General features: G+C 33.4%; 3 protein-coding genes and 1 pseudogene across 3 annotated transcripts; all 4 read left to right on the top strand.

Moving 5' to 3' along the window:
• On the top strand, window positions 1-2,346 carry LOC133200549 (uncharacterized; annotated as a pseudogene).
• A 5,381-nt stretch (window positions 2,347-7,727) lies between these two features.
• LOC133200548 (uncharacterized) lies at window positions 7,728-9,998 on the top strand. Its single transcript, XM_061336332.1, has 3 exons — window positions 7,728-7,809; window positions 8,599-8,968; window positions 9,533-9,998. Exons 1-3 carry the CDS (start codon window positions 7,728-7,730, stop codon window positions 9,996-9,998), a joined length of 918 nt encoding a protein of 305 aa, XP_061192316.1.
• A 3,785-nt stretch (window positions 9,999-13,783) lies between these two features.
• On the top strand, window positions 13,784-15,923 carry LOC133200655 (uncharacterized). The gene is made up of 3 exons (XM_061336430.1): window positions 13,784-13,889; window positions 14,688-15,057; window positions 15,464-15,923. The coding sequence occupies exons 1-3, from the start codon at window positions 13,808-13,810 to the stop codon at window positions 15,912-15,914; spliced, it is 903 nt and encodes a 300-aa protein (XP_061192414.1). The 5' UTR covers window positions 13,784-13,807; the 3' UTR covers window positions 15,915-15,923.
• An 8,476-nt stretch (window positions 15,924-24,399) lies between these two features.
• On the top strand, window positions 24,400-25,185 carry LOC133200547 (uncharacterized). The gene is made up of 2 exons (XM_061336331.1): window positions 24,400-24,505; window positions 24,880-25,185. The coding sequence occupies exons 1-2, from the start codon at window positions 24,443-24,445 to the stop codon at window positions 25,183-25,185; spliced, it is 369 nt and encodes a 122-aa protein (XP_061192315.1). The 5' UTR covers window positions 24,400-24,442.
• The last annotated feature ends 228 nt before the right edge of the window (window positions 25,186-25,413 follow it).

The following is a 25,413-nucleotide window of genomic DNA, read 5'->3' as shown; positions in this document are numbered from 1 at the left end:
ATGCCTCTCACTCTGACGATCTTTCAGATAGGAATTCAATTATTTCACCTTTGTGAGATTTCTTCTGGAGAAGGTAAGATATTTCTTGTAGTGTACAATATTTACATATATATGCTTGTATATATACATACATGTAATAAGTAAATAAGTTTAAAGTCTTCGAGTATATTTTCTGTTTAAATTATCTTAACGGCATGTGTTTGGTGTGGATTGAAAATTGCCACGGCGAAATCAAGTATAAAGTAATGTAAACGCCGCCTAGCTTTCTGTTCATCTGTAGTGAGATTTGAGGGACATGTGATTGAGCACTTTGTGTTGAGGTTAACTGACCTTTCCCCAAATCTATCTAAATTGACTAAACTATTACATACATGAAATGCCGTAATTCATTTTTAAATTTTGACAGATATATATCTTTTGGAATATAAATATTTTTTTTCTTATACAGTATATATCGTTTGTTGATTTAAATTGATTTTATACTTTGCTCTGAACAGTATCAAATATCTGAATCTTAGTTGCCAGTGACCTTGACCTCTATGTCATGACCTTGAGTCGAAATCCTTACTCACATTTGGAAATAACATGGATTGTGATACAGAGAAAACCATGACTTATCCAGTACTAGTATATTGTCTTCTTTCCGTTATGGCGAACACTCAAGTGACCCCGTTTAAAATTAGTTGTTCGTAGAAACAATGTGAGTTGGGGTTAAATTATTAAATTAGTACTACCCCAACATGAATTCTCAAGTTAGATTCTGTTGAATATTTAAATCTAAGGTTGAACAGCCAACAGTAAGGCCGAACAGCTTAAAATTAATCAATTTATATTTCTTCCATTACAATTTTTAAAATTAATTTATATATTTTTTGAGTCTCCTGTTATTTTTCAAAACAATGAAATAAAACCAAGCGTATGCATGCTTTAACGATCAGTATATATAGACAGAAACATGTACAAATAAATTCGCTTCAAGTTACATGTAGTTTCTTTGGAAAGGATCTTATTTAATTGAATGTATTACTTTAAAACATTCAAGCTTACAAGAACTTCTTTTTCTAAATAATTATGCATACAAACAAGCTTTATATTTCCAGCACCGACATTTAGAAATGGTGAATCCCTAGGAACAGTTTCAAGAGAAATTTCCAAGGCCTCAGGTTTGGCCGCAAGTCGTAAGCATATCATGGCGTCCTGTACACTCACAATAATGGCGCTGACCACAACCACCGCCCCATCATCTACGCCATCAACGCATCCACTGCCACCCTTATCGCAAGACTGAGAATTTACCCGGCAACCAACCATGACTGGGAGGATATAGCAGTGGGGCCGTGTGGGAACACCAGCTGTATCTACATTGGGGAAAATCCAAACGTGGTCTACAGAGTGCAGGAACCGGATTTCATCTACTCGGATCAGATACTTCCGCTGAAAGATAAAGTCCAGACCAAGTAAATTTACTCTTAATATATAGATCGAATTTGGAGTTTACTAGAAATTTATCAATGTACATGCATCAAGAGAATTCATACAAACTAGTGAGAACATAGTGTTATCGATACATATCCCTTAGCATTAAATCAACATTAATATGCTTAAAAATTAAAACAACTTTTAGATTTCTGATTTTAATAACATATAAAAAAAAATGAAAATGTGAAATACAAAGTTTAGAATTCTTGACAACTTCTTATTTTGTAGAAAACTTGATAACATATATTTATCATCATTGTATTTCTAGAAAGTGCAAACTTTCTGAGACGCTCGTGATTTCTTTATGCCTTTTTTAAAAAAAAATGTTTTGAAAGGACAAATGATTTGAAACGAGTTGCTGTGAGTTAGATTAATAGAAAATGTACATTATACTTCCTTTCCAGTTGGCAACATGATCGTTCGAATACGTTAATGGTGGACCCTTTTGGATTAGTGTACGTCGTGGCGGCACATCATGGAGGGACAGGGAAAATTGGGCGTGTTAATCTCAGTGACTGGGGTCGTACAAATGTCGACATTAATACAAATACTAAGCTAGATGTTCCCACCCGCCATGTTTATCATCATGACGCAGACCCAGTATCGGGGGACATCTCAAAAGATGGACATCAAATTCTAATCCTCATGAAGGATCATGTGTATCATTGGAACATGATAAATGGAGATATATTGCAGACTTTGGGTAGTTCTCAGGGGAGAGAAAGCTTTCCGCTGAAGAAGAGAAACTCGGAGGCTATTGCTTGGGACTCAGCTGGTCGAAATTATTACACACTAGAAAGGGGCGAAGAGGTACCCCTTTATGTATATCATCGCGAACACTCTACCTCTCAGAATATCTTTGGATGATATTAAAACTGCTAAACGAATGCTTGTTAAATCAATCAGTTATGACGCTGGTGTTTATAGACATCTGTTCATTTTTTAATGTAAGGGCTATCCGTACTTTCATAATGAATTTTTTCATGGGAGTGTCCATAACCTTCCGATTACGGAGCGAGCGCTCTATCGGTACGGAGATACTGTGAAGGTTAAAACTCTCTATCAGAAAAAATCAGCAATTCATAAACAATCACAGCTACTTAGGTTTGATTTTGTTTAGAGAATTGACCTTGACTAAATAAAAAAAAAAAACAATAAAAAAATAAAATAAAAAAAAAAAGTAGATCGATTCAGCGTAAACCGTCCACTACTGTCAAAAGAAGTCCATGTACCACAACTCTCACCTGAGTCACTTTAGCCCTTCAAAAGACTTCATCCAACTTTACTCCCATGAGTATGGCGACGCAATATTCTGACCCCACCTATTGCAAGACTCTAAGAAAACCTTTAAAATTAAAAAAAAAATATATAATATTTTATATTCTCACGTAAAACTGATCCCTTGTTTTCGCGCCATTTTTCTCCGGAGTCTATGATTTGAATAATTCACAATCTCCACAATATGTCAGAAGGTTGGTACGTGATCAAATCTACAGAGAAGCCCTTCCGGCTTCACAGGATTCATTTTGTTAATTATAATTTAAATACATTCTTACTATTGATCCAATAAATAGAAATTTTTGTTACGATGTCAAGTTATAGTGCGCAATTATTAATACATTCTTTCCTCTAGGTGGTCGGAAGAAGAATCACAGACACTGATGGTGGATCCTAGTGGAGAGGTGTACCTGATAAGTGCAGCTAACGAAGGGCATGGAATGATCTCCCATCTCCCAGACAACGCCTGGGGAAACCCTAACCCAGTGAACATCGAGTCCACCCAGTTCCTTCCAATCCATACGAATCACCACCACGATCCAGTTTCAGGCGATATAACCACGGACGGTAGCGAACTCCTTATTAAATCAAAATCCCATGTTTTTCTCTGGGAGATTGACGGTGGTGACGTTACATGTATGATGTCACTCACTCGACGACCCGTTGAAGTTCCCTATCATAACGGAGGACGTAATGAAGCTATTTGCTGGAGTGCTGACGGTCAGAATTACTACACACTACCTGAAGGGCTTAATCCAGCACTTTACATATATTCCCGTATCAATACTGGGAACCAAGGTTTAGTTGGAAATCTTGTGGGGAAAAGATAGTAATTAAATTATATATTTTTCTAATTTTTAAGTTACCTTTCATTTGTAGTCATTACACATTCAAGAGATGTCCTTCATTTGACGTATATTTGAAAGTGTCACTTATACTCAGCTTGTCGTTTATATATATTAAAAAAGTCAAAAAAGAAATTTGATTCCTTTCGACACAAAGTGGGCAAGCGGTGTACTGCTCAAGTGTGCGTGTATAGAGAAAACAAGAGGTCTCTTTATGTATCGGTTGAAAATGACGCTGCGGAGATATTTTAAAACAGCTCATAGAGGCAAAGGGGATACATTTTCGATAACATGTAGTGCATATTAGCATATACAAATTGGAAAAAGGTGTGTAAATCCCAGATTTTAAAAGGGGGTTTCATGCCCCAAGTGCCTGTGGAAACTACTTAATGTCCTCTTTTTCCTCAATCGATTTCAAAAATTATTATTTTATAAAAACATGTGTTTTTTGGGGGAGGATGTGGTGCAGTTATGTGGGGGGTATTTGTACATTGTCCCCTTGTACTTTACTTTCCATTTGGCAACATGTTATTCATTAATGGATGGAGCCCTTCGGGCTAGTTCACATCGTAGTGGCCCGTCATGAATAAAAAGGAAAATTCGGGCGTATGAGTGTGGAAACTGCGGTCTACATTGATATACTTATCCTCATGTTTACCATTATGACAATGACAGAGTATTGGTTGACGTCTGAAAGATGGACGCAAATATCAGAAGAGAGAGAGAGAGAGAGAGCGCTTTTAACTAAAGACGAGAAACTAGTACTAGGCCATTTTGGAGGATTCAGGTGTTCTAAATTATTACACAGAGAGGTACAATATCAGACCCCTAAAAGCCATCATGAGTATCATGGCATACTCTTAGATATATTTGGACGAATATAAAGTCAAAGACAATATCTAATCCATTTTTTATTTATTGAAGTGGCCACTCGTATTCAGAAACACTCTCTCATGTTATGTTCTTTTACATTCAGAGCAAAAGCCGTTTTTGCTACTGCTTATGAGTTATATTATGTAAATCCGGCTCTTTTAAATCAGCAAAAAAGAAAATAGCTGAAAAAGCAACAAAAGCATTATATGAAGTATTAAAGAAAGAAAGATTACATAATCTATCAATACAGTGTCAACTCGATTTGTTTGATAAAATCGTTCAACCTATATTGTTATATGGATGTGAAGTGTGGGGGTTTTCAAATAATGCAGTTATAGAAAGGGTTCACCTATAATTCTGTAAAGTTTTACTCCATTTAAAAGATTCAACCCCAGATTTCATGATATATGGTGAGCTTGGTCGATACCCCATGGGAATTAAAAAAAAAACACGCATGATATCTTACTGGTCAAAATTAATTACTGGAAAGGAGACAAAAATTGCCAATTTATGCTACAAATACGGCTTTATTATAAATCAAGAAATAGGAGGGAAAATCAGCTGCTTTTAAAATATTGGAAATATTCTGAATAATTGTGGACTATCTAATATTTGGCTCGAACAAAGCTCAAATAATACAAAATGGTTCAAGGCGAAAGTTAAACTCACATTAATTGATCAATTCAAGCAAAGTTGGCAATCAACTCTTCAAACCTCACCTAAAGCATTAAATTATAGAATATACAAAGACGAATTAAAGTTTGAAAACTATCTTAATGTTTTATCATAAAAGGATTTAACTACATGTATATTTTGTAGATTCCGAACTTGTAACCATCATTTACCAATTGAAAGCGGACGCTGGCTTAATATACCAAGACATGACAGAATTTGTTCCCATTGTAATCTAAAAGAAATCGGAGATGAATTTCATTATATACTAATGTGTACTTCACTACAAAAAGAAAGAATGCTATGTTTAATAGAAAAACATAAGATTTAAGAAAATATAATTAGTTTTAAAAACATCATGAGTAGTAATAAACACTGTTTTCTGAGAAAAATGTGCTCGTTTATAAAGAAAATAAATAAAATATGCTCCCCGGCGTAGAATTCCCATGCTTCACATTTATAGCAACGTACTAATTTTGTTCTTTATGATTCACGCATGCTATTGTTATGTATTAAATCACCCATATGTTGTAAGTCTCTGTATACTATTGTAAAATGGTGAAGAGATTCAAATGAATGAATGAATGAATGATACTGCATTTTCTTTTAATTATCTGAAATAGATGAGACCAATTTGAAACATCCATTTTTTTTGTTGATTTTTCTTTAAAGGGTTTTTAATCACGTCTCAAAATTTTTGGATATGACAAAGTTTAAATACTATTAAAATCATATATTTAAAAATCTTTGATAGAAAATTAATACTTTTGATGTTTCAGTGGTTCAAAGTTTGCATTTCTCAATATGCATATTTTGATCGCCGATGTTACGCGCCATTGCTCTGACGTCATAGGTGTCAATCCTGGTCAAGCGAGGGAACTTATTGTGTATACAAAAGGGCTTATTTGTTGTGTCTATTAAACCTGTTAGAAAATAATTAAGAGATAATTGGATAATTGACAGTTAGTAAGGTATAATTTATGGCTTTAGGATGCAAAAAAGTGCACAAGAAAGGTTTCAGAAAGAAATTTTTTTCCACATTTCCTGGACTTCGAGAGATGAAAGGGGGCCTTTTTCTGCAAATGCGATGGCGTTTATCTCCATTCAGAACAATCGTTTATCGATCACGATTTTTTTCTCTCCTATATAATATTTTAAGGAAAGATACCTTTAAAAAATAATAAATGAAAACACGCATTTTTTAAAAGTCGAACAGAATCGTATAGGAATGTTGTGAGCTTCGTAATTGCGTACGGCGCCATTGAAGAATAATATAAGTTTCATTTGTAGTACATGATATACAGGATTTATTCATATATAATTGATTAAAATAATAATGAAGGAGAATTTAAAATTCCCAAATTTATAAATGTTTACGAAGTTAAACTTTAGTAATTCGTTCTATTTAGTCGAAGTCCCGAGTTGTCAACGGCTTCGTCTTCGGTGACCTCTCCAATTGTCGGCATATTTTCTGGTTATTTCTCTCTGCTAGACGTTCATACATTAAAGATTGACCGTCCATAACCAAAGGAATATAGTCGATGTCAAAATTTCAACCAGCCATATTGTGTATTCTATTTATTTAGCGTAAAAATCTATTCAATATATTTTTTCTTACGATAAGCTTTACGAGTTCTATTGACCATTGACACCTATATTCCGGGCGTTTTATCGTCTAATTACGTCCGTTTTCAACATTATTTCATAATTAAACAATAATTATATGTTTCAAGAGTATAATGGTGTTTCATTTTTAAGAAATTTAGATATGTGATAAAAACCCTTTGATGTAGGGACATTAATAGAATGAAAAATAAGTACAAATATAGAAAATAATCACCAGAGGTTTTAATCAAAACTTTAAAACTGAATAGATAGTTTGATTAAAATAAATCATCTTTACCTGTCCCTTTCTCAATATTTTACTTTACTTACACTTCACGTTATTCATATTGTAGATAATGTTTATACATATTTAACCGTCAGATATTTATTCCGTTTTCTCTTTCTTTGAAGACCTATCCATTTTCAATGGTAATTTATATATTTTCATATATGACTAAGAGATTTTGAGAAAGAAAAATAGTTCGACACAATATTTACCCTTTATTTTGACGATGCTGAAAATATGCATCGATTTTCGTATACCTTGTGATCGTTTCTAAAATTGTCAACAAGGAGTCAACTGTTAGAAAACCTTCCTTACATTTTACATTTAAAATATTTCTAACCAACAAAACAGTTACTGGACATTTTATTTTTGCTGCGCTATTTCGTTATATTTTCGGTACCATTGCGATATCCTAACTATGGCGTCACATTTTCGCGATTTCCTTCGTGTAAAATTATTTCTACGCATGACTATGCACAAAAATGACAATTCAATAATTGGATTAGTAAAATTACAGCAAATGTAAATATTGTTGCATAACATATGTCTTTCTAACGTTAATGGGTTGATAATTACATGACTATACTTACTATTCTGTCGTGACCGTTAAACTATATCAATTCAAACTCTGGTAGGGATCAAGGTCTTTGTTATCTGCACGCAGTTCAATTACATATTGTAGAACCACCATGGACGGCTTGTTACTTTGCTTGCTGCTGAGCATTACGGCCACACTTGCGTTGAAACGCCAGGCAATAGACAATTTAGAAGGTAAATCATTAAATCATTAAAAATATTTTTTTTAAATTTTACACAATCTTCATAAACCTTGGAACTGTATAATATTAACCTGTGTTCAAAGAGTTAAGGTACATATGAGAGGTTGCCATCTTTTTTCCACCGGTATTAAGATTTTGCCTAAAATATCTCCTTTTCAAACTTTAAAAAACTAACCTAAATTCATTTAGATTATATTAAACAGTTACTAATATACAGCTTGTTCAGAGTTACAGCCATTTTAAAATCAGGATATTTTGTTATTCATCTAAAACATCTTAAATGTAGAGATACCCTAATTATGCAGTCCTTAGAGTGAGCAGTATTAGTTGTATCTAAAAAGGAATTGTTTTAAAAGCTTTTACTCGTTAAAATGACTGGCTTTAATATTCCCTATCAACATTATGTATGCATAAACTTATATGTGCTGTGTTGGGTTTCTGAAAGGTTCAATATTGATGACATATCAATCCTGCACAATTAAAAATTAGCAGTGTGGGGAAAATAAACATTTTCACATCTAACTGGAATATAAACAAACAAATAAAACTACAAAAGTAAACGAACAAATAATAAAAAAAAAAAAAAAATTAAAGAACTAAATTTACATGTCTCTCACTTGACACTTGTATTTCCCATCCATGCTTATGTACCTTGAATATTTCACATTTAAACTAATTACTGCATGTTAAGAGTACATTACTATTAATTGAGATATTTTCCCAGTGATATTGAAAAAAAATTAATGTATGATATAAGTAGAAAAAAATTTTTATTTCTCAGTTCCGTCATTTGCTGCTGGAAAACTTGTTGCCCATGTTATCTTTCAAAAACTAACCGATGCATCCGGGCTAGCAGCCAGTCAGACATTCAAGGATGTCCTTTACACCCACAACGATGGAGCAGGAGGTCCATACATATATGCAATAAACGCGACATCTGCGGCTCTGATCTCCACATTGAAGATTGCTAATGCCACCAACCATGATTGGGAGGACATTGCTGTTGGTCCGTGTGGAGAATCTAGCTGTATTTACATCGCTGATTCTGGTTCTAGACATTCAAAATCAGCCAACAAGATCTACAGGGTACTGGAACCAGACGTTATAAGTATGGATCAAGTGCTACCTGTTGATTCCACGGCTCGATACACGTAAAATAAGCTTAATGCTTTTGTTCTAAACTTATGACTGATTTTTTTTTTTACACAAGCCTCCACCTCCTCATTTTTAAAATTAACGCCAATTACCGTATAAGCTGAACTTTTAATGAGGATTCAATTGTGACTTTAAAAGCGAGGGTGTTGAGATCGCTAAAATTGAATATCGCTAAAAATTAATTGCGTATCGATTGTAAGAGCTTCTGTTGTTGGCAATATAAAATGGCAAAAATTACTTCTTGCTAAAAATTATATAGATTTTTAAGAATAAATCGCTAAATTTGCGTCTCGCTAAAATTCCACTTATACGGTATTTGAAATCGAAATCAATTGAAGACGTGGTTTCATCCAAAGATGATGTACTGAAATAATTGTAGAGCCATCTTTTTTAGCAGAGGATCAATAAATTCTTCTTAAGTAGATGATATCACATGAGAATGGAGACAACTTTAGTGAATCTTTATATCAATAAATATATCAAATCTAAGAATATTTTTCTATTCTGTATTTTCATGAATTAAAACCAAACCTCAGATAAGAAATCAGAATTTTCTGTAGATGGTCAGAGGACGAATCAGAAACCCTAATGGTGGATCCAAACGGTGAAGTGTACCTCATCGGTGTAATACACAGTGGACGTGGAATGGTCTCCAATCTTCCAAGCAGCGCCTGGGGAAGCCCTAACCCAGTCAACATTGAGTCCATCCAGTTCCTTCCTCTTCATACCCACCACCACGACCCAGTCTCAGGCGATATTTCTATGGACGGTAGCGAACTTCTTATCAAATCAAAATCCAAAATCTTTTACTGGAAGATTGATGGTGGTGACGTCATGAAGTCCCTAACTAAACATCCTATTGAAGTTCCCTACCATGATGAGGTAGATGGTGAAGCTATTTGCTGGAGTGCTGACGGTCAGAACTACTACACACTACCTGAAGGGCTCAATCCGGCACTTTACATATATTCCCGTATCAATACTGGGAACCAAGGTTTAGTTGGAAATCTTGTGGGGAAAAGATAGTAATTAAATTATATTTTTTAATTTTTAAGTTTCCTTTCATTTTTAGTCATTACACCTTAAACAGATATCCTTAACTTGTCATGAATTTGAAAGTGTCACTTATACTCAGGATGTTGTTTATATATATATATATATATATATATATATATATATATATATATATATATATATATATATATATATATATATATATATATATATATATATATATATATATATATATATATATATATATTTATTTATTTATTTATTTATTTATTTATAATGTCGAAGAGAAATTCCATTAATTTCGACACAAGCGGTGTACTGCTCATGCTCAAGTGTCCGTGTATAGAGAAGAAAGGAAGTCTCTTTATGTATCGGCTGAAAACGAGATCTTTTAAAACAGCTTAAAGAGGCAAAAGGGATACAATTTTGATAACATGTAGTGCATATCAGAATATACAAATAGGAAAAAGGTGTGTAAATCCCAGATTTTAAAAGGGGGTTTCATGCCCCAAGTGCCTGTGGAAACTCCTTAATGTCTTCTTGTGCCTCAGTCAATTTAAAATATTATTTAAAAAACACATAATGTTTTGTTTTGGGATGTGATGCATTTACATGAATAGTACTTGTACATTGTCCCCTTGTACTTTACTTTCCAGTTGGCAACAGGTTATTCATTGATTGGTGGAGCCTTTTGGGCTAGATCACCTCTTAGTGGCCCGTCATGAATGAAAAGGAAAAATCAGTGAGGAAACTGCGATCAACATTGATATACTAATCCCCATGTTTACCATTATGACAATGACCAAGTATTGGTTGACGTCTGAAAGATGGACGATAAAATCAAGAGAGAGATCGAGAGAGCGCTTTCAACTAAAGAAGAGAAACTAGTACTAGGGCATGTTAGAGGATTCAAGTGGTCTAAATTATTACACAGAGCGGTGCGAGAAAAGACCCCTAAAAGCCTTCATGAGTATCATGGCATACTCTAAAATATATTTGGATGAATATAAAAGTTTCAATAGACAATAACTAATCCATTTTTATTGAAGTTGCCACTCGTATATTCAGAAACATTCTCTTGTTATGTTCTTTTACATTAAGAGCAATAGCCGTTCTTACAATTTTCCTTGATTATCTGAAATACATGTAGCCAATTAGAAACATTCAATTTTTTTGCGTTGATCATGTTTTTTTTTTTTTTTTTTCCAAAATTTCAATTGATTGAACCTTTCAAAATACTCCTGCAGATATTCATCAAATTCTGAAGAAAAACAAATATAAAGTAAACTCAAATACTGGAGTCATTTTAAGGATTTCCTGAAAGGAGACAGATTTTTAAAAAATATGAAAAGTGATATAGGCTGAAACAAAATTAGTTTGTTTCTTTGGCGAAGCCGAAATTCCAAAGAAAATAAGACGAGTAGCAATCCAGCAGACATGAATATATTTAAGTTATTTTGTTGATGACCCAGTAAGCAAAATATTTCATACAAGAAGAACTTCTAAAAGTTCAAGTTGCCAAGTCATAAAAAATATTCATATAAAATTGACACAGTAAGTCAAGGGAATGGAGTTTCTTGTTATTGATGAAGGGAAATTTAATAGACTGAAAACTAAGTACAAAATAGAGGATAACCACCAGATGTTTTCATCAAAACTATAGATTAAACAAAGTGTGTTTGTAAAACACTGATGCCCCCGTATGGCAGCTTATGGCGAAGGTTAAAGTTTCTCAAATGCAAGTCAAACTCCAGGGCAAAAGATAAAAAATGTTGGTACCCAAAGAAAGGTCTTGTCTCAAGAAATATTCCTGTGAAATTTGAAAGCCCTAGCTCCAACTATCCAAATGTTAAAGCTAAGATTAAAGTTTTTTAAAAGTACACTGTAATTAAAACCTCAAGGTCATATTCAAATGAGGCCTCAAGGGAAGGTCTTGTCACATGAGATACACATGTTTGTGAAATGTGAAAGCCCTATAACCAAACGTTCATATGATATGGCCAATGTTAAAGTTTTCTTTAAAATAAGGACAAGGTCAATGCCAAAACTGTTGGTATCCAAAGGAAAGTCTCCCAAGGAATGCACATGTGAAGTATGAAAGCTGTAGCACCAAATATGTAAAAGGTATGGGCAGATTAAAGTTTTTCAAAAGTAGGTCAAACTACTCGGTCAAGGTCAAAAGGTCAAAGTGGTTGGTATCCAAAGGAAGGTCTTGTCTCAAGGATTACATATGTGAAGTATGATAGTCTTAGCACCAAACATTCAGAAGTTATGGCCAAGGTTAAAGTATTTCGAAAGTAGATCAAACAACTAGGTAGGTCAAAGGGTCAAAGTGGTTGGTATCCAAAGGAAGGTCTTGTCTCAAGGATTACATATGTGAAGTATGATAGTCTTAGCACCAAACATTCAGAAGTTATGGCCAAGGTTAATGTATTTCGAAAGTAGATCAAACAACTAGGTAGGTCAAAGGGTCAAAGTGGTTGGTATCCAAAGGAAGGTCTTGTCTCAAGGATTACATATGTGAAGTATGATAGTCCTAGCACCAAACATTCAAAAGTTATGGCCAAGGTTAAAGTTTTTCGAAAGTTGGCCAGACTACTAGGTCAAGGTCAAAGGGTCAAAGTGGTTGATATCCAAAGGAAGGTCTTGTCTCAAGGATTACATATGTGAAGTATGATAGTCCTGGCACTAAACATTCAAAAGTTATGGCCAAGGTTAAGGTTTTCAAAAAGTAGGTCAAACTCCTAGGTCAAGGTCAAAGGGTCAAAGTGGTTGGTATTCAAAGGAAGGTCTTGTGAAAAGAAATAGAAATTTTAAATATGAAAGCCTTAGCTCCAGCTGTTCAAAAGTTATGGCCAAGGTTAAAGTCTCATAAAATTTTGCAAAAGTGGGTCAAACTCCATAGTCAAGGTCAAAAGGTCAAATATGATGGTACCCAAAGAAAGGTGTGAAATACATGTGAAGAACGAAAGTCATAGCTCCAACCAATCAAGTTATGGGCAAGGTTAACGTTTTTGCGGACAAACAGACAGACCGGCAGACAGACAACTAGACAGATAGACGGACGGACAGGGCAAAAACTATATACCCCCAATCTTCGATACGAGGACATAAAAATATCACTTTAATTCTTAAAAATTTCTTTCATAGCTTTACCTACCCTTTGCAATATTTTACTTTATTAACACTTCACTTTATTCATATTCTAGGTAATGTTTATACAAGTTTAACTATCAGATATTTACTCTGTTTTCTCATTCTTTTGAGGACCTATCCATTTTCATTGGTCATTTATATATTTCTCTATATGACTGAGAGATTTTGAGAAAAAAAATAGTTCGACGCAATACTTACCCTTTACTTTGATGTTGCTGAAAATCTGCATTGATTTTCATATACTTTGTGATGGCTTCTAAAAATGGTCAACAAGGAGTCAACTGTTACATAAAATTCCTTACATTTTACATTTAAAATATTTCAAACCAACAAAACAGTTACTGAAGATTTTAGTGTTTTGCTACCCTATTTCGTCAAATTTTCGTTACCATTGCCCTAGTCTCAATATGGCGTCACATTTTCGCAAGTTTCTACGTGTAAAATTATTTTTACGCATGACTATGCGCAAAAATGGCAATTTCATGGTTGGTTTAGTAAAAAAAAAAAACAGCAAATGAAAATATTGTTACATAGCATACGTCTTTCCTACGTTAATGGGTTGATAACTGCACACTATTCTGTCGTGACCGTTATTAATATATCAATTCAAACTCTGATAGGGATCAAGGTCCTTGTTATCTGTACGCAGTTCTATTAAAATCAACATGGACGGCATGTTACTTTGCCTGCTGCTGAGCATTACAGCCACACTTGCATTGAAACGCCAGGCAATAGACAATTTAGAAGGTAAATCATTGAATCATTCAATCATTAAAATATTTCTTGAATTTTATACAATCTTCATAAGCTTTGGAACTTCTTACCTGTGTTCCGAATATTAAGGTACAAATGAAAGATTGCAATCTTTTTTCCAACGATATTAAGATTTTTTTTTTAATTTTTAAATGTCGGCATTGCAAACTTTAAGAAACTAACCTAAAATCATTTAGATTATGTTAGACAGATACACAGCTTGTTCATAATTACAGCCATTTTAAAATCAGGACATTCTGTTATTCATCTAAAAGTATCGCTAAATGTAGATACCTTAATTATTCAGTCCTTGGGTGAAAATTTGTCCTACATTAGCTATATTTAAAAAGAGATTGTCTTCAAAAGTTTTTATTCATTCAAATAACTGGCTTTTATGTTCTTTATAAACACTGTATTTATTGTATTCATGAACTTGTTTGTGCTGTATAGGGTTTCTAAAAGGATCAATATTGATGACTTATCAATTCTTCACAATTAACAAATTAACAGTTTTGGGAAAAATGAATATTGATACATCTAATTGGAAAATAAACAAACAAATAAAAATTCAAAAGTAAACGAATAAAAAAAAAACATTAAAGAACTAAATCTACATGTCTCTCTCTTGAAACTCGTATTTCCCATCCGTGCTTAAGTACCTGAAATATTTTACATTTGAACTAATTACTGCATGTTAAAAGTACATTGCAATTAATTAAGATATTTTCCAAGTGATATTGAAAAAATATAAATGTATGATATAAATAGAAAAAATATATTATTTTTTCTCAGTTCCATCATTTGCTGCTGGAAAACTTGTTGCCCATGTTATCTTTCGAAACCTAACCGATGCATCCGGGCTAGCACCCAGCCGAACATTCAAAAATGTCCTATATACCCATAACGATGGAGCAGGAGGTCCATACATTTATGCAATAAATGCAACATCCGGGGCTCTGATCTCTACCTTAAAGATTGCTAATGCAACCAACCATGATTGGGAGGACATTGCTGTTGGTCCGTGTGGAGATTCTAGCTGTATTTACATCGCTGATTCTGGAGAGAGACATTCTTCCTCGGCCAACACAATCTACAGAGTCCTAGAACCAGACGTCATTAACATGGATCAAGTTCTACCTCTCGATTCCACCGCTCGATACACGTAAGAACAAAGCTTGACTGATGCTTGTATATTTTATGAAGTTAATCTATAGAAGCTAGTATGGGCGGTCAATCAGAATTATCTTAAGACTTGATTTTATCCATAGATAATGCATTCAAAAGCAAAACAGCCTCTGCTACGTATTTTTTTTTATTCATAAAAGAAATAAATTGAATTAAAGATGCAAAATAAAAAGCATTTGAGTATTAATCATTGTTATTTTTCAAAATGCCATTTCAATCCTAAAAGTTAATGACAAAACAAGATGAATGAGGCATCTTAAGCAAATTGTTTCAATACAAGGATAAATTATTACAGTAATACATATTTCTCTACAATTTATTTAATCATAAAAGTCGGATGACACGTCAAGTACTAGTAATTATAAGTTAATTCTCTGCTTAAGATGGTCAGAGGACGAATCACAAACGCTAATGGTGGATCCACAAGGAGAGGTGTACCTCGTAGGTGTAATATACAGCGGACGTGGAATGATCTCCCATCTTCCAAGCAGCGCCTGGGGAAACCCTAACCCAGTCAACATCGAGTCGACCCAGTTTCTTCCCATTCATACCCACCACCATGACCCAGTCTCAGGCGATATTTCTATGGATGGTAGCGAACTCCTTATCAAATCAAAATCCAACATCTTTTACTGGAAGATTGATGGTGGTGACGTCATGAAGTCACTAACTAAACAACCTGTTGAAGTTCCATACCATAACGTAGGACTTGGCGAGGCTATTTGTTGGAGTGCTGACGGTCAGAATTACTACACACTACCCGAGGGGCATAACCCGGCACTTTACATATATTCCCGGATTAATGCTGGGAATCCAGGCATAGTTGGAAAATAAAATACGTCAAATGCTGTTTACAATGATTGTTTTTTTTCGTACATTTTTTTTTTTTTTTAAATAAAGATCAAAGTATTAAATCTTTGAAATTTAACATTTCTTGGTTCATTAAAGTCCAACACGTATGACCTTTCTTACATCAGGCTCTGGGGGTCATAAACTAAGACCTGCTCACTATTGATCTCAGTCTCACTTTTTCGAAATCAAGTAAAACTGAGGTCAAAAATGAGCTCATCTATAAGGTTTTATAGCCCCGAAGTCAGACTTCACAGATACGGACAATCTTCTCACAGAACACTTTTTAAGATAATGACTATTTCTTACAGAGGGAAATGAAAGAAATGAGATTCAAATCAAATTAAGTGTACTTCTTAGACGACCAAAAACTGAGACAATTCTTTGTTGAAGATAGAAGATTTTAAAGAAATACTTAGTAACAGTTTTATATTATTATATAGATTTGTCATTATTTCAACTGCAGTGAAACAGATGCAGTGACCACCTTTTAAATATATATATATCTATATATATATGAGTAAAAGTAATACTTGGACGAGCTCACTTTTGATCTCAGTCTCACTTCTACAAACGGAATTAATAGTGGAAAAGTGAGACTGAGATAAAAGTTTTATAGCCCCTGAGCCTGCTTTCTGTTAAAAAAGAAAGTTAATTTCATCACTTTCGACTCACTGATTTCCAGTCCACTAAAAGATCGAAATGATTTCACAATATTTCTGAAGAAACACTTAAGAATTTATATAAATTCTATAAGAATTTATATAAACTTCTTATAATTATAAGCGGACATTTTAGGAAGACTTTTGAAAAATATCGACCCCCAATATCAAATAATATCTGTACATGTATAAGAATCACACAAAAGAGAATTAATAAAGATTATTATTTCTATTGAACAAAAATACACATTCAATCTGCAAATGTATATACATGTACAGAGAAAAAATAAGACAATTTATAAGATTAATCAAGAATTCTGTTATCTTGGCATATCATATTTGTGTATAATTATCCTGGACACAATTTTCTGAACAAAAATTTCTCTCCACATTATTTCTTAACTTACTTATCATAAAGTCTGTCTGTCTTTATGTTTGTGTGTGCTTTTTTTTCTCTCTCTCTCTTTAAGACCCAAGAAAATATTTTTCAAAACAATATTTTGGCGACAAAATGTGCAGATTTTCATAGAACATATTATGGTTGACGACAATATGTGCCGATGTGTGAATGTACATTTTGTCGTCCATTCTGCAGTAGAAAAAAAAGGCTCATCTCGGTACATATTGTCGCCGGGGTTAAGATGTGCCGATGGACGATAATATATGCAGTGATACAGGGTGTTGACGGTACTTATTTTCGTCCTGTGGTATTGCGTGCCACTGAAAATGTCGCCGGCGACAATCTGTTAATGTACATATCCTTACTGCATGTACAGATTGTCGTCCATCTTTCATATTGTTGCAGGATGCAAAATTATACATGTACATAACATGTATTGTCGCTGGCGACATATGCAAATTGTTAGAGTTACAGTAGAATGGATAATGATGATGATACATTTATACATTCAATTTTCATCAGATCGCTAATTTTTCATTTTTTTCAAAATCAGTGAAGCAGCTGCAATGAACCCTTTAGACGAGGAACATCTCTCTCTCTCTCTCTCTGAAACTTATAACAACACACCCACTATCTGTTAAAAAAAGAACTTTCATCACCTTCGGCTCACTGATATCATGTGCATGGACTAAATATTCTAACCTATTTCACAATATGACTTAAGAATGTATCTAGTCTATAGATTCTGAAGCAACTATCAATGCATATATAAGAATCACACAAACATACACAGATAATTATTACTATTGAACACAAAAATTAACATTCGATCTCAAAAGATTACGTTGATTTATCAAATAATCCCGAATTCCGGTATCTTTGCACATCATAGTAGTGCACACCGATCCTGGACACAATTTCTGATTAGTTTTTTTTTAAATTTCGTTATTGCTTGTTTTCTTTCTCTTTCATAGACTCTGTTTTATTCTTTCTTTGTTTCAGTCTCTCTCTCTCTCTTCAAGACCTTAGCGAATATTCTTGAAAACAATATATTGGCGACAAAATGGGCAAATGTTCACAGTACATATTCTCGTTGACAACAAAATGTACCGATGTGTAACTACATTTTGTCGTCCGTACTGCAGAAGGAAAAAAGGCTCGTCTTGGCACATCTTGTCACAGGCGACAATATGTAGAAGACGACAATATGTGCAAAGTGCCAATCAGTTTTACCAGACCACTTTCTTCATTAAAGTCACAGCTATATACTCGGTAAGCCTATATATATATACAATGTGTATATATATATATATATATATATATATATATATATATATATATATATATATATATATATATATATATATATATATATATATATATATATATATATCTATCTATCTATCTATCTATCTATCTATCTATATATATATATATATATATATATGTAGTTAATCAAAATGATTAGAATTGAGAGACATTTTACATGTACTCATGCCTGGGAATAGGCTGCTGAGGTTAAGATTATGATGTATATTGGAACTTTTGATTTGTCCAAACAAACATTCGTCCAATCTCATTTTTCTCATCAGAATAATGCGCAGTACCGACAAAGGAAAAATAAACAATATAAAGGTATTATGTGTGATTAACAACAGCATGAAATGCAAAACATAATTTCTATTGCTTCTACTTACAATTTTCTGTTACTAATTCTACATTTTTGCAGAATTATGTCAGAAATTAAATGACAACTCCGAAAAAAAAAAATAATTTTAATAATAGAGACATTGAATATTGCTATATTGACAATGTCAACAATACAGCCAAGGTAATTATAAAAATTCCCACTTTAAGGACATTGGCAAGTCAGGGCTTTCCGGAGAAAAAAGGTTTAATACATGGGTTTTTTCACTTGTAAAATAGTGATTGAGAGTGATCTCCCGTGTAGAATTCTCTAAGCGGTGAAAACCAGTAAAGCGTATGTTATAGAGGTAAACAAAAGCACGTGTACTTCCTTCAACGGGTAGAATCTTCTATACAGCAAGAACGAAAAGTAGTAATGGCTTTGTTGTACATTGTATTCAGGGACAAAGAGCAAACAGGTCGTCATTTACCATAGTTATGCTCGGTATGCTGGGAAGGGCAAAGATGTGACATATGCTGAAAGGTAGGTCGACCATGCCGACTGAGAACAGTTCTTAGGTCGTGTGAAGGAATCAGCACTTAGTAATTACGAATAAAAGTTAAAAATAAATCCATGTCAATATTTTTATGACAATGTATTTCAATCAATTCAGTCAATTACATGATAAAAACAATCAACCAGTCACTTGACCAATTTTAGCTGTTAAGGGACGCAACTCAAAAATGATGATCGGTGCCGGTATATCCATGTCTTTTTTCTATAAATACATTTTCAACCAAAATATCTAGAAGTCATAGGAAATGAAGTTACAATAATGTATACAATACAAAAACTGTATGAAATAAATGGGTTTTGAAGAAATATTATGGTGAAAATTTATGTAGGTCCCTTTTATCAACATTTTACATAGGAAATGCATTAAGAATTGTAAAAACACTAATTTGACAAAATCTAAAAAAGAATGCTGGATTAGTAGGTAAAACGATCCAGAATATAGCCTATTTAGTACATTTAAACCTACTCAAAAGTTCTTGAAAAATTCTATACAATAACCAGGAACCTTGCCAATGTCCTTAAAAGGCCTGTATACTTTAAAATCTTAATAAAAAATCTTATGCAATCCAAAGTGCTCCTTTGAGTTACTTTTCGTTTATTACACCGAGTTCCCTACCAGTGGATACTGGTGGATACAGTGGATAAATCAAATTGTTTGTATCTATGTATGCTCTTATTGACTTTAATAAGCAGTAGTCACAACATCTGTTCGATTTATGTCGAGATAATGACGTAACCAGTAAGAAATATTTGTAAAATGTACTACAAAAAAAAAAAAAGATTTCTTTAATGGATATTTTTAATTATTTTATTACAATCATGATCATAAAAATTGCATGTCTCTTAAAAAACAGATTGCGTCAGATTCAGCCTTAAAACATGATTATAATATAGAACTTTCGTTTGCATAGTCCTTTCTGTTGGTTATTGTTGTGCTAAAACAACTCTTAGAATATTAGATTAAACCTGTATTGCTTATTGCTTTTGGGGAAAAAGTACTCCTTTCTCTTCACTAGTGGATGGTAAATTTAAATCAGAATGGACAGTTCTGATGAATATAACAAGTTGCTGTCCTTTAAAAAAGGACTGCAATACGTGGACCATATGCATGCGTTTCGAAAAGAAATTTAAAGAAAATTTCTAGACTTAGTGAGTTTACAAAGGTGTAATTAAGTTTAATCTTAATTTTTTTTCTAATTTTCATCGTTATTTAAGTCTGCTTAATTAGGCTGTAATGATAGGAAAAATCGTGACCTTGAAATGATATGAATATGAAATGTTGATCTAGGTATCTATCACAATTGTAATTTAGCCTTTAAAATTAACAACAGAATTAAAAGAGGCTTAAGCGTGCAGGTATCGTAATCTCCATTGGCGTATCCAGGGAGGGGGGGGGGGTTCGGGCGTTGGAACCCCCTTTATTTTTGCGGAAAGAGGAAGAGAGAGAATGTTTATTCTGTAATATATATATATTTTTTTACATCTAGTATTTTCAATAAAATATTAAGTACTTCAATCTCTGCCCTTTCTGCTCTCTATAAAAAGAGTTTTGCTTATTGCTTCCTCCGTGTACCTTCACAATACCGGTCCCGGGCCTCGACCACCCACATGTAACATGAAATAGTTCACTTTGATATCGTCGGAAGATTCCAGCGAACGAACGTACGGCTATGCCATTTTTGGACCATCTTCTAAAGTAACTAACTTTAAGAAGTATGCATAAAAAGTCATGAAAGGGAGTATCCATAAGAGAATATTGTCCTTTACAAAAATATTGATATTTCTTATGCAAAATTTGTACCTGACAATTAATTGTCATGTACAAGTTTTGTCTAAAAAATATCAAAATTTTTATAAAGGACAATATTTATTATTTATCTCCTTATATTATGGGGATATTTTAATCAATGAAGAGAAAGGTTCAAAATGTCCCGTAGTATGTGGGGGAGGGGGGAGGGCTCACTTTTTCTTTAATTTGCATTGGAAGCTCCCCCGCACTTTTTGTTGCGGAAACGTTCAAAATACAGAAAATCAAACATTTAAAAGAAATCAAAATGTACCGAAAAGTTAGACGAAGCCCCCCCCCCCCCCCCCCCCAATAGGATTTTACAGGGTGGTGCACAGGTTGTTAATTTATTTATTTATTTCTGCTTGTCAACTCTTTTTGGAGGTTGCCCCCTTTGAAAACTGTTGCTACGGGCTTGAATGTAAGTGCCTGTGGTGTGACTTAGAACCCCCCCCCCCTTTACTAAAGGGTCTCGAGTTATCTTAAACAACGGCTATGCTAAGTTATCGATTAACTCGATCAATTCAAAAACACACAAAAAAGATTAATTTTTGTGTGTTTTTCTCTCTCTGTCTCTTTTAAATAACGGAATGGTTAATATACAACACCTGCAATCGTACTTAACTTCTCGGCAAAAGGTCTGAGAAGATGCGATTGACAATCTTATCGCAAGTGTGTAGACCTAGGCTATTTGGTCTTGCAAGCACAGGTGTGTGTACTGTTTGCTAGTGACGCTTAGGCTGGTGACGGTATTTGCTACAGACATGAAGGACTATACACCAGTTTCATAACATGTACAGTTTTTTTTCTTGTGAAAACTGGAGTAAATTAAAAGTCGAATATTTTGGATATGGGGTAACCCATATCTATTCTTGTAACAACGACCGTCAATGCATCCATGGACGAGTTCATTGGTTACTCTGAAAGGTGACACAGGTTTACCTTTCGTTAACATTTTCTACAATGATCTGCCTACTTTGAGTGATTGTACTTTCATAGCAAAGTTGTTAAATTTTATTCCCGATTGGCCTATAGTTTTGTCATTTAACTGAAAAAAATCGGGCTATTTCGATACATGTAATGCTTAACGGCTGGGACATGACATCTGTACTAGATTTATACGGAAGTATCCTATCATTGGAAAGATAGATGGTACACGTGTAGCACAGATATGTAGTACGCAGAATTTTTTTTTTTTGGATGTTTCTCCCTCTCCCCCACATGGAAAAACATTGCTACAAGCCTTTATCAAGCTATATTTGGATTGCTGTCTATCAAATTATTTTGCAAACCTTGATGCACAAAACTAATGCTGGTAAACATGGCAAAGACTATCTTTTAACACCTAGTGGTTTTAATTCAACATGTTCAAGCCGCTTAGAGGCGAACTCTCTAGCATCATCGCGCATGCGTAGCCTGACGTAAGCCCATGGCATCCGGTTTAACACCGCTAATATATTTTCTGCGTGGACCTCAGGGTCCACGCAATAAGGAATACCGGGTAAAACTAAACTATAGAAGAGGGAATGTTTGTCTTTCCAATTTCCAGTTATCTCATTTAGTTTGCAAATTTATTACTATTTTTCCTATTTTCTTTTTTTTTCGCCCATGCCTCAACTTAAATATCTTGTTTTAGTAAAATGTTCTGTTCAATGATGCCGAAATGTGGCTGAAATACAGTCGACTCGGGTTAAAACAAGGAACAGTCAATCATTAGGACCTAATCAATCTACATTGTTGACACATGCTTTAGAGTAAAGAAATGTCTAGTCACAAATGGACTTTTTCAGTTTTTCTCCTTTGCATGAAATTCTTAGCGCACCTGAATATATATATATATATTTAAATTTTCTCCGTTGCTTCAAAAATACACTAAATAATGATCACAATGTTTTTATCAGATTCAAAAATATAGAAAAAATTAAACACAAACAAGGCCTACTGGATACTAACTATAATTAATTTACGAACATATGTAAATCAGTTACATTTCACATTCCTTGAACTTTGTATCTTATTTGTATATACAACAATTGTAAACTTTAAGGCAAATATAGTACAGAAATGGGTGATTTACAGGAAAAAAATACATACATGTGTACCTAAGCAGTTGGAAAAAAAATATAAATAAGTTGCTTAAGATATTAATAAGAAAAAATAAAAAAAAATCACACAATAGCCTATTGACTACATTACATCAATTCATGATCAAGATACAGAAATTTTATAGTTTAATAGTTTACCGTAGATGCCTACTTTAACCCAAGTAGACTTATCTGCTAAATATTTTTAAAAAAAATTTAAAGTCAATAAATGTTAAATGTTGCATGATGAGTATGATAGGACGAAAATGCTTTCAGATACCATCTCGTATATCACATCTGCAAATGCAAGCAAATTAAAACTAAGCTCCCCTAATAGCATGAATAAGATGATTAAGAAAATAATTCGGCCATTTCACTACCGAGGATTATGTTTCGTTAATTGACTGCGTTTATAATAGTACATTTTTGGGGGAAAAGAAATCTAGGATATGAGATAATGACCAAGTTTTAAGAAAAAAAATCTTTGATTATATAATGATCTCAAGATGAACCCTGCCATTCATTCAAACTTGAAGGTCTGAAAATTCGGCTGAATGGCTGAGTCCTGCTCTTCAGTCAATATTCATTAAACGGTCATTCACTTTACAGTTTACTGAATTGTATAATTTCATCTTATGAATGGAAGTAAATGATTCTGGATTTCTATCAAATTTTACAGGGCCATCTTCAACGAGTTTTTTTTTTCAGTTTTAAATTGCAGATATGCAACCGACACTCAAGAGATCGCGTTTTTTTTTTTTTTTTTTTTTTTTTTTTTTAATTTTTTTTTTTTTTTTTTTTTTTTTTTTTTGGCAATTGGTTCATTAATGAAGTAATGATCAATTTCTTCTAAATACATCTTCTATTTTTATTTTTATTAAAATTTGAAACAAGCAAATAATTTTTGATTGTTATGTTAATACCATGCTATTACCGCCATGTTTTAGTTTCCTTCCTCTGCATTCGTTTAAGTACACTTCTTACTGAATCGAATGAGGCATGGGTAATCATCGCTAAAGTGTCAATATTCTCTAAAATATTGTAATTTGATTCGCAGTAAACTTGCATAACCTCTATATATGGTTTGAAAACATTAGAAAATTTTGAAATTTAATATCTTTTTGATTTACCGATACAGGTTAACGATCATCTTTAAAAAATAGCAAATGATTCATAGTCTTGTACATTTACGACATTCATTCATTCATTCAATCTTGAAGTACATTATAATGAACCAAGATCGACAATACAGTTTCAGCATAATAATATATCATGTATATACATGTAGTACATGTCATACAAGATAAAGAAATTAAGCTGGACAGTATAATCTGTGAAAGAACAGGTGGCGCTCCCTTACAGATCTAGTACATGAACAATGGCCGCCAAAACAATAATTCTCTTTGTCGTTTCTGTGCTTGTTACCCGTCTTGATGCGCAGGTAAGATTTAAATCAATTAGAAAATACCTTTTTGGACCTTTGTTCCTATTAAGAAACAGATGTAATTTTTAAATTTAAAACTATATCATCTCATGAGTAAACAGATGATTACAATTTAATTTAAAAAGTTGCAAAGTGTTTCTTTAGCAGTAAATCAAAATCTCATGCTCATCTAATGAGGTTTTTTTTATTTTGCTACTATTGTATTAGAAATTAATATCCACCGACCCCCCCCCCCCCCCAAAAAAAAAAAAAAAAAAACTCTTGTAACTTCATAAAGATAATTAACCAGCTGTAATGTTGTATACCTCCACAAAGAGATACAAACGTCACTAAGGCGTTGACTTCTTTTTTTCTCTTTTCTTTGTTTTTAGGACAACATACGCTGTGATATGAGTGACCGTTACGGATCATGTGATTCCGGGTTTTGCTGTGTTCGAGACCAGTTCCTTGCTTCGTACGTCTACTGCAAACGTATTCCAACAAACACACACCACTGCATGACCGTGGTGTCTGAGTCAGAATGCGCATGTTCAAGTAACTTAACATGCGTACCAAACATTAATCTACCAACATTTACTTCCGTTTATGGCAAATGTCAAGGAGATTCCAGCACAGACATACCAGATTCTACGATGCCGACAGACGCTATTCATAAACCCACGAAAAGTCACCGCTAATAAAATGCCTGCACCAGGAGATTGGTTTTGTTTGTGAATAAGAAATTTGTATGAGTAAATTTGCATGAACAAAGATGTTTCTGTGCTTTAATTTCACTCAGAGTTTAATTTTTTTTTTCTTTCTAACTACTTAGTTGAAAGAAACATAACCCTACACAAGTTTTACATATTAAAAGGCGAAATAAAAACTCTGAAACAATGTTTTGCAAAAATATGACCATTTCAAAC

Source organism: Saccostrea echinata, unplaced genomic scaffold (genome assembly GCF_033153115.1).
Source record: "Saccostrea echinata isolate AGI-Se365-2 ecotype Australia unplaced genomic scaffold, CSIRO_AGI_Sech_v1 ptg000040l, whole genome shotgun sequence".
In the NCBI taxonomy this organism is placed as follows: Eukaryota; Metazoa; Mollusca; class Bivalvia; order Ostreida; family Ostreidae; genus Saccostrea; species Saccostrea echinata.
The sequence above is the reverse complement of the archived record's forward strand: the minus strand, read 5'-3'. Positions and strand labels throughout refer to the sequence as shown.

Excerpts from the sequence above, each read along its gene's own strand:
- LOC133200547 (XM_061336331.1), top strand. The coding sequence starts at position 24,443 with ATGGCCGCCAAAACAATAATTCTCTTTGTCGTTTCTGTGCTTGTTACC. Across the intron at positions 24,506-24,879 it reads TTACCCGTCTTGATGCGCAG|GACAACATACGCTGTGATAT; the intron begins GTAAGATTTAAA and ends CTTTGTTTTTAG.
- LOC133200548 (XM_061336332.1), top strand. The coding sequence starts at position 7,728 with ATGGACGGCTTGTTACTTTGCTTGCTGCTGAGCATTACGGCCACACTT. Across the intron at positions 7,810-8,598 it reads GGCAATAGACAATTTAGAAG|TTCCGTCATTTGCTGCTGGA; the intron begins GTAAATCATTAA and ends TTTATTTCTCAG. Across the intron at positions 8,969-9,532 it reads GATTCCACGGCTCGATACAC|ATGGTCAGAGGACGAATCAG; the intron begins GTAAAATAAGCT and ends AATTTTCTGTAG.
- LOC133200655 (XM_061336430.1), top strand. The coding sequence starts at position 13,808 with ATGGACGGCATGTTACTTTGCCTGCTGCTGAGCATTACAGCCACACTT. Across the intron at positions 13,890-14,687 it reads GGCAATAGACAATTTAGAAG|TTCCATCATTTGCTGCTGGA; the intron begins GTAAATCATTGA and ends ATTTTTTCTCAG. Across the intron at positions 15,058-15,463 it reads GATTCCACCGCTCGATACAC|ATGGTCAGAGGACGAATCAC; the intron begins GTAAGAACAAAG and ends TCTCTGCTTAAG.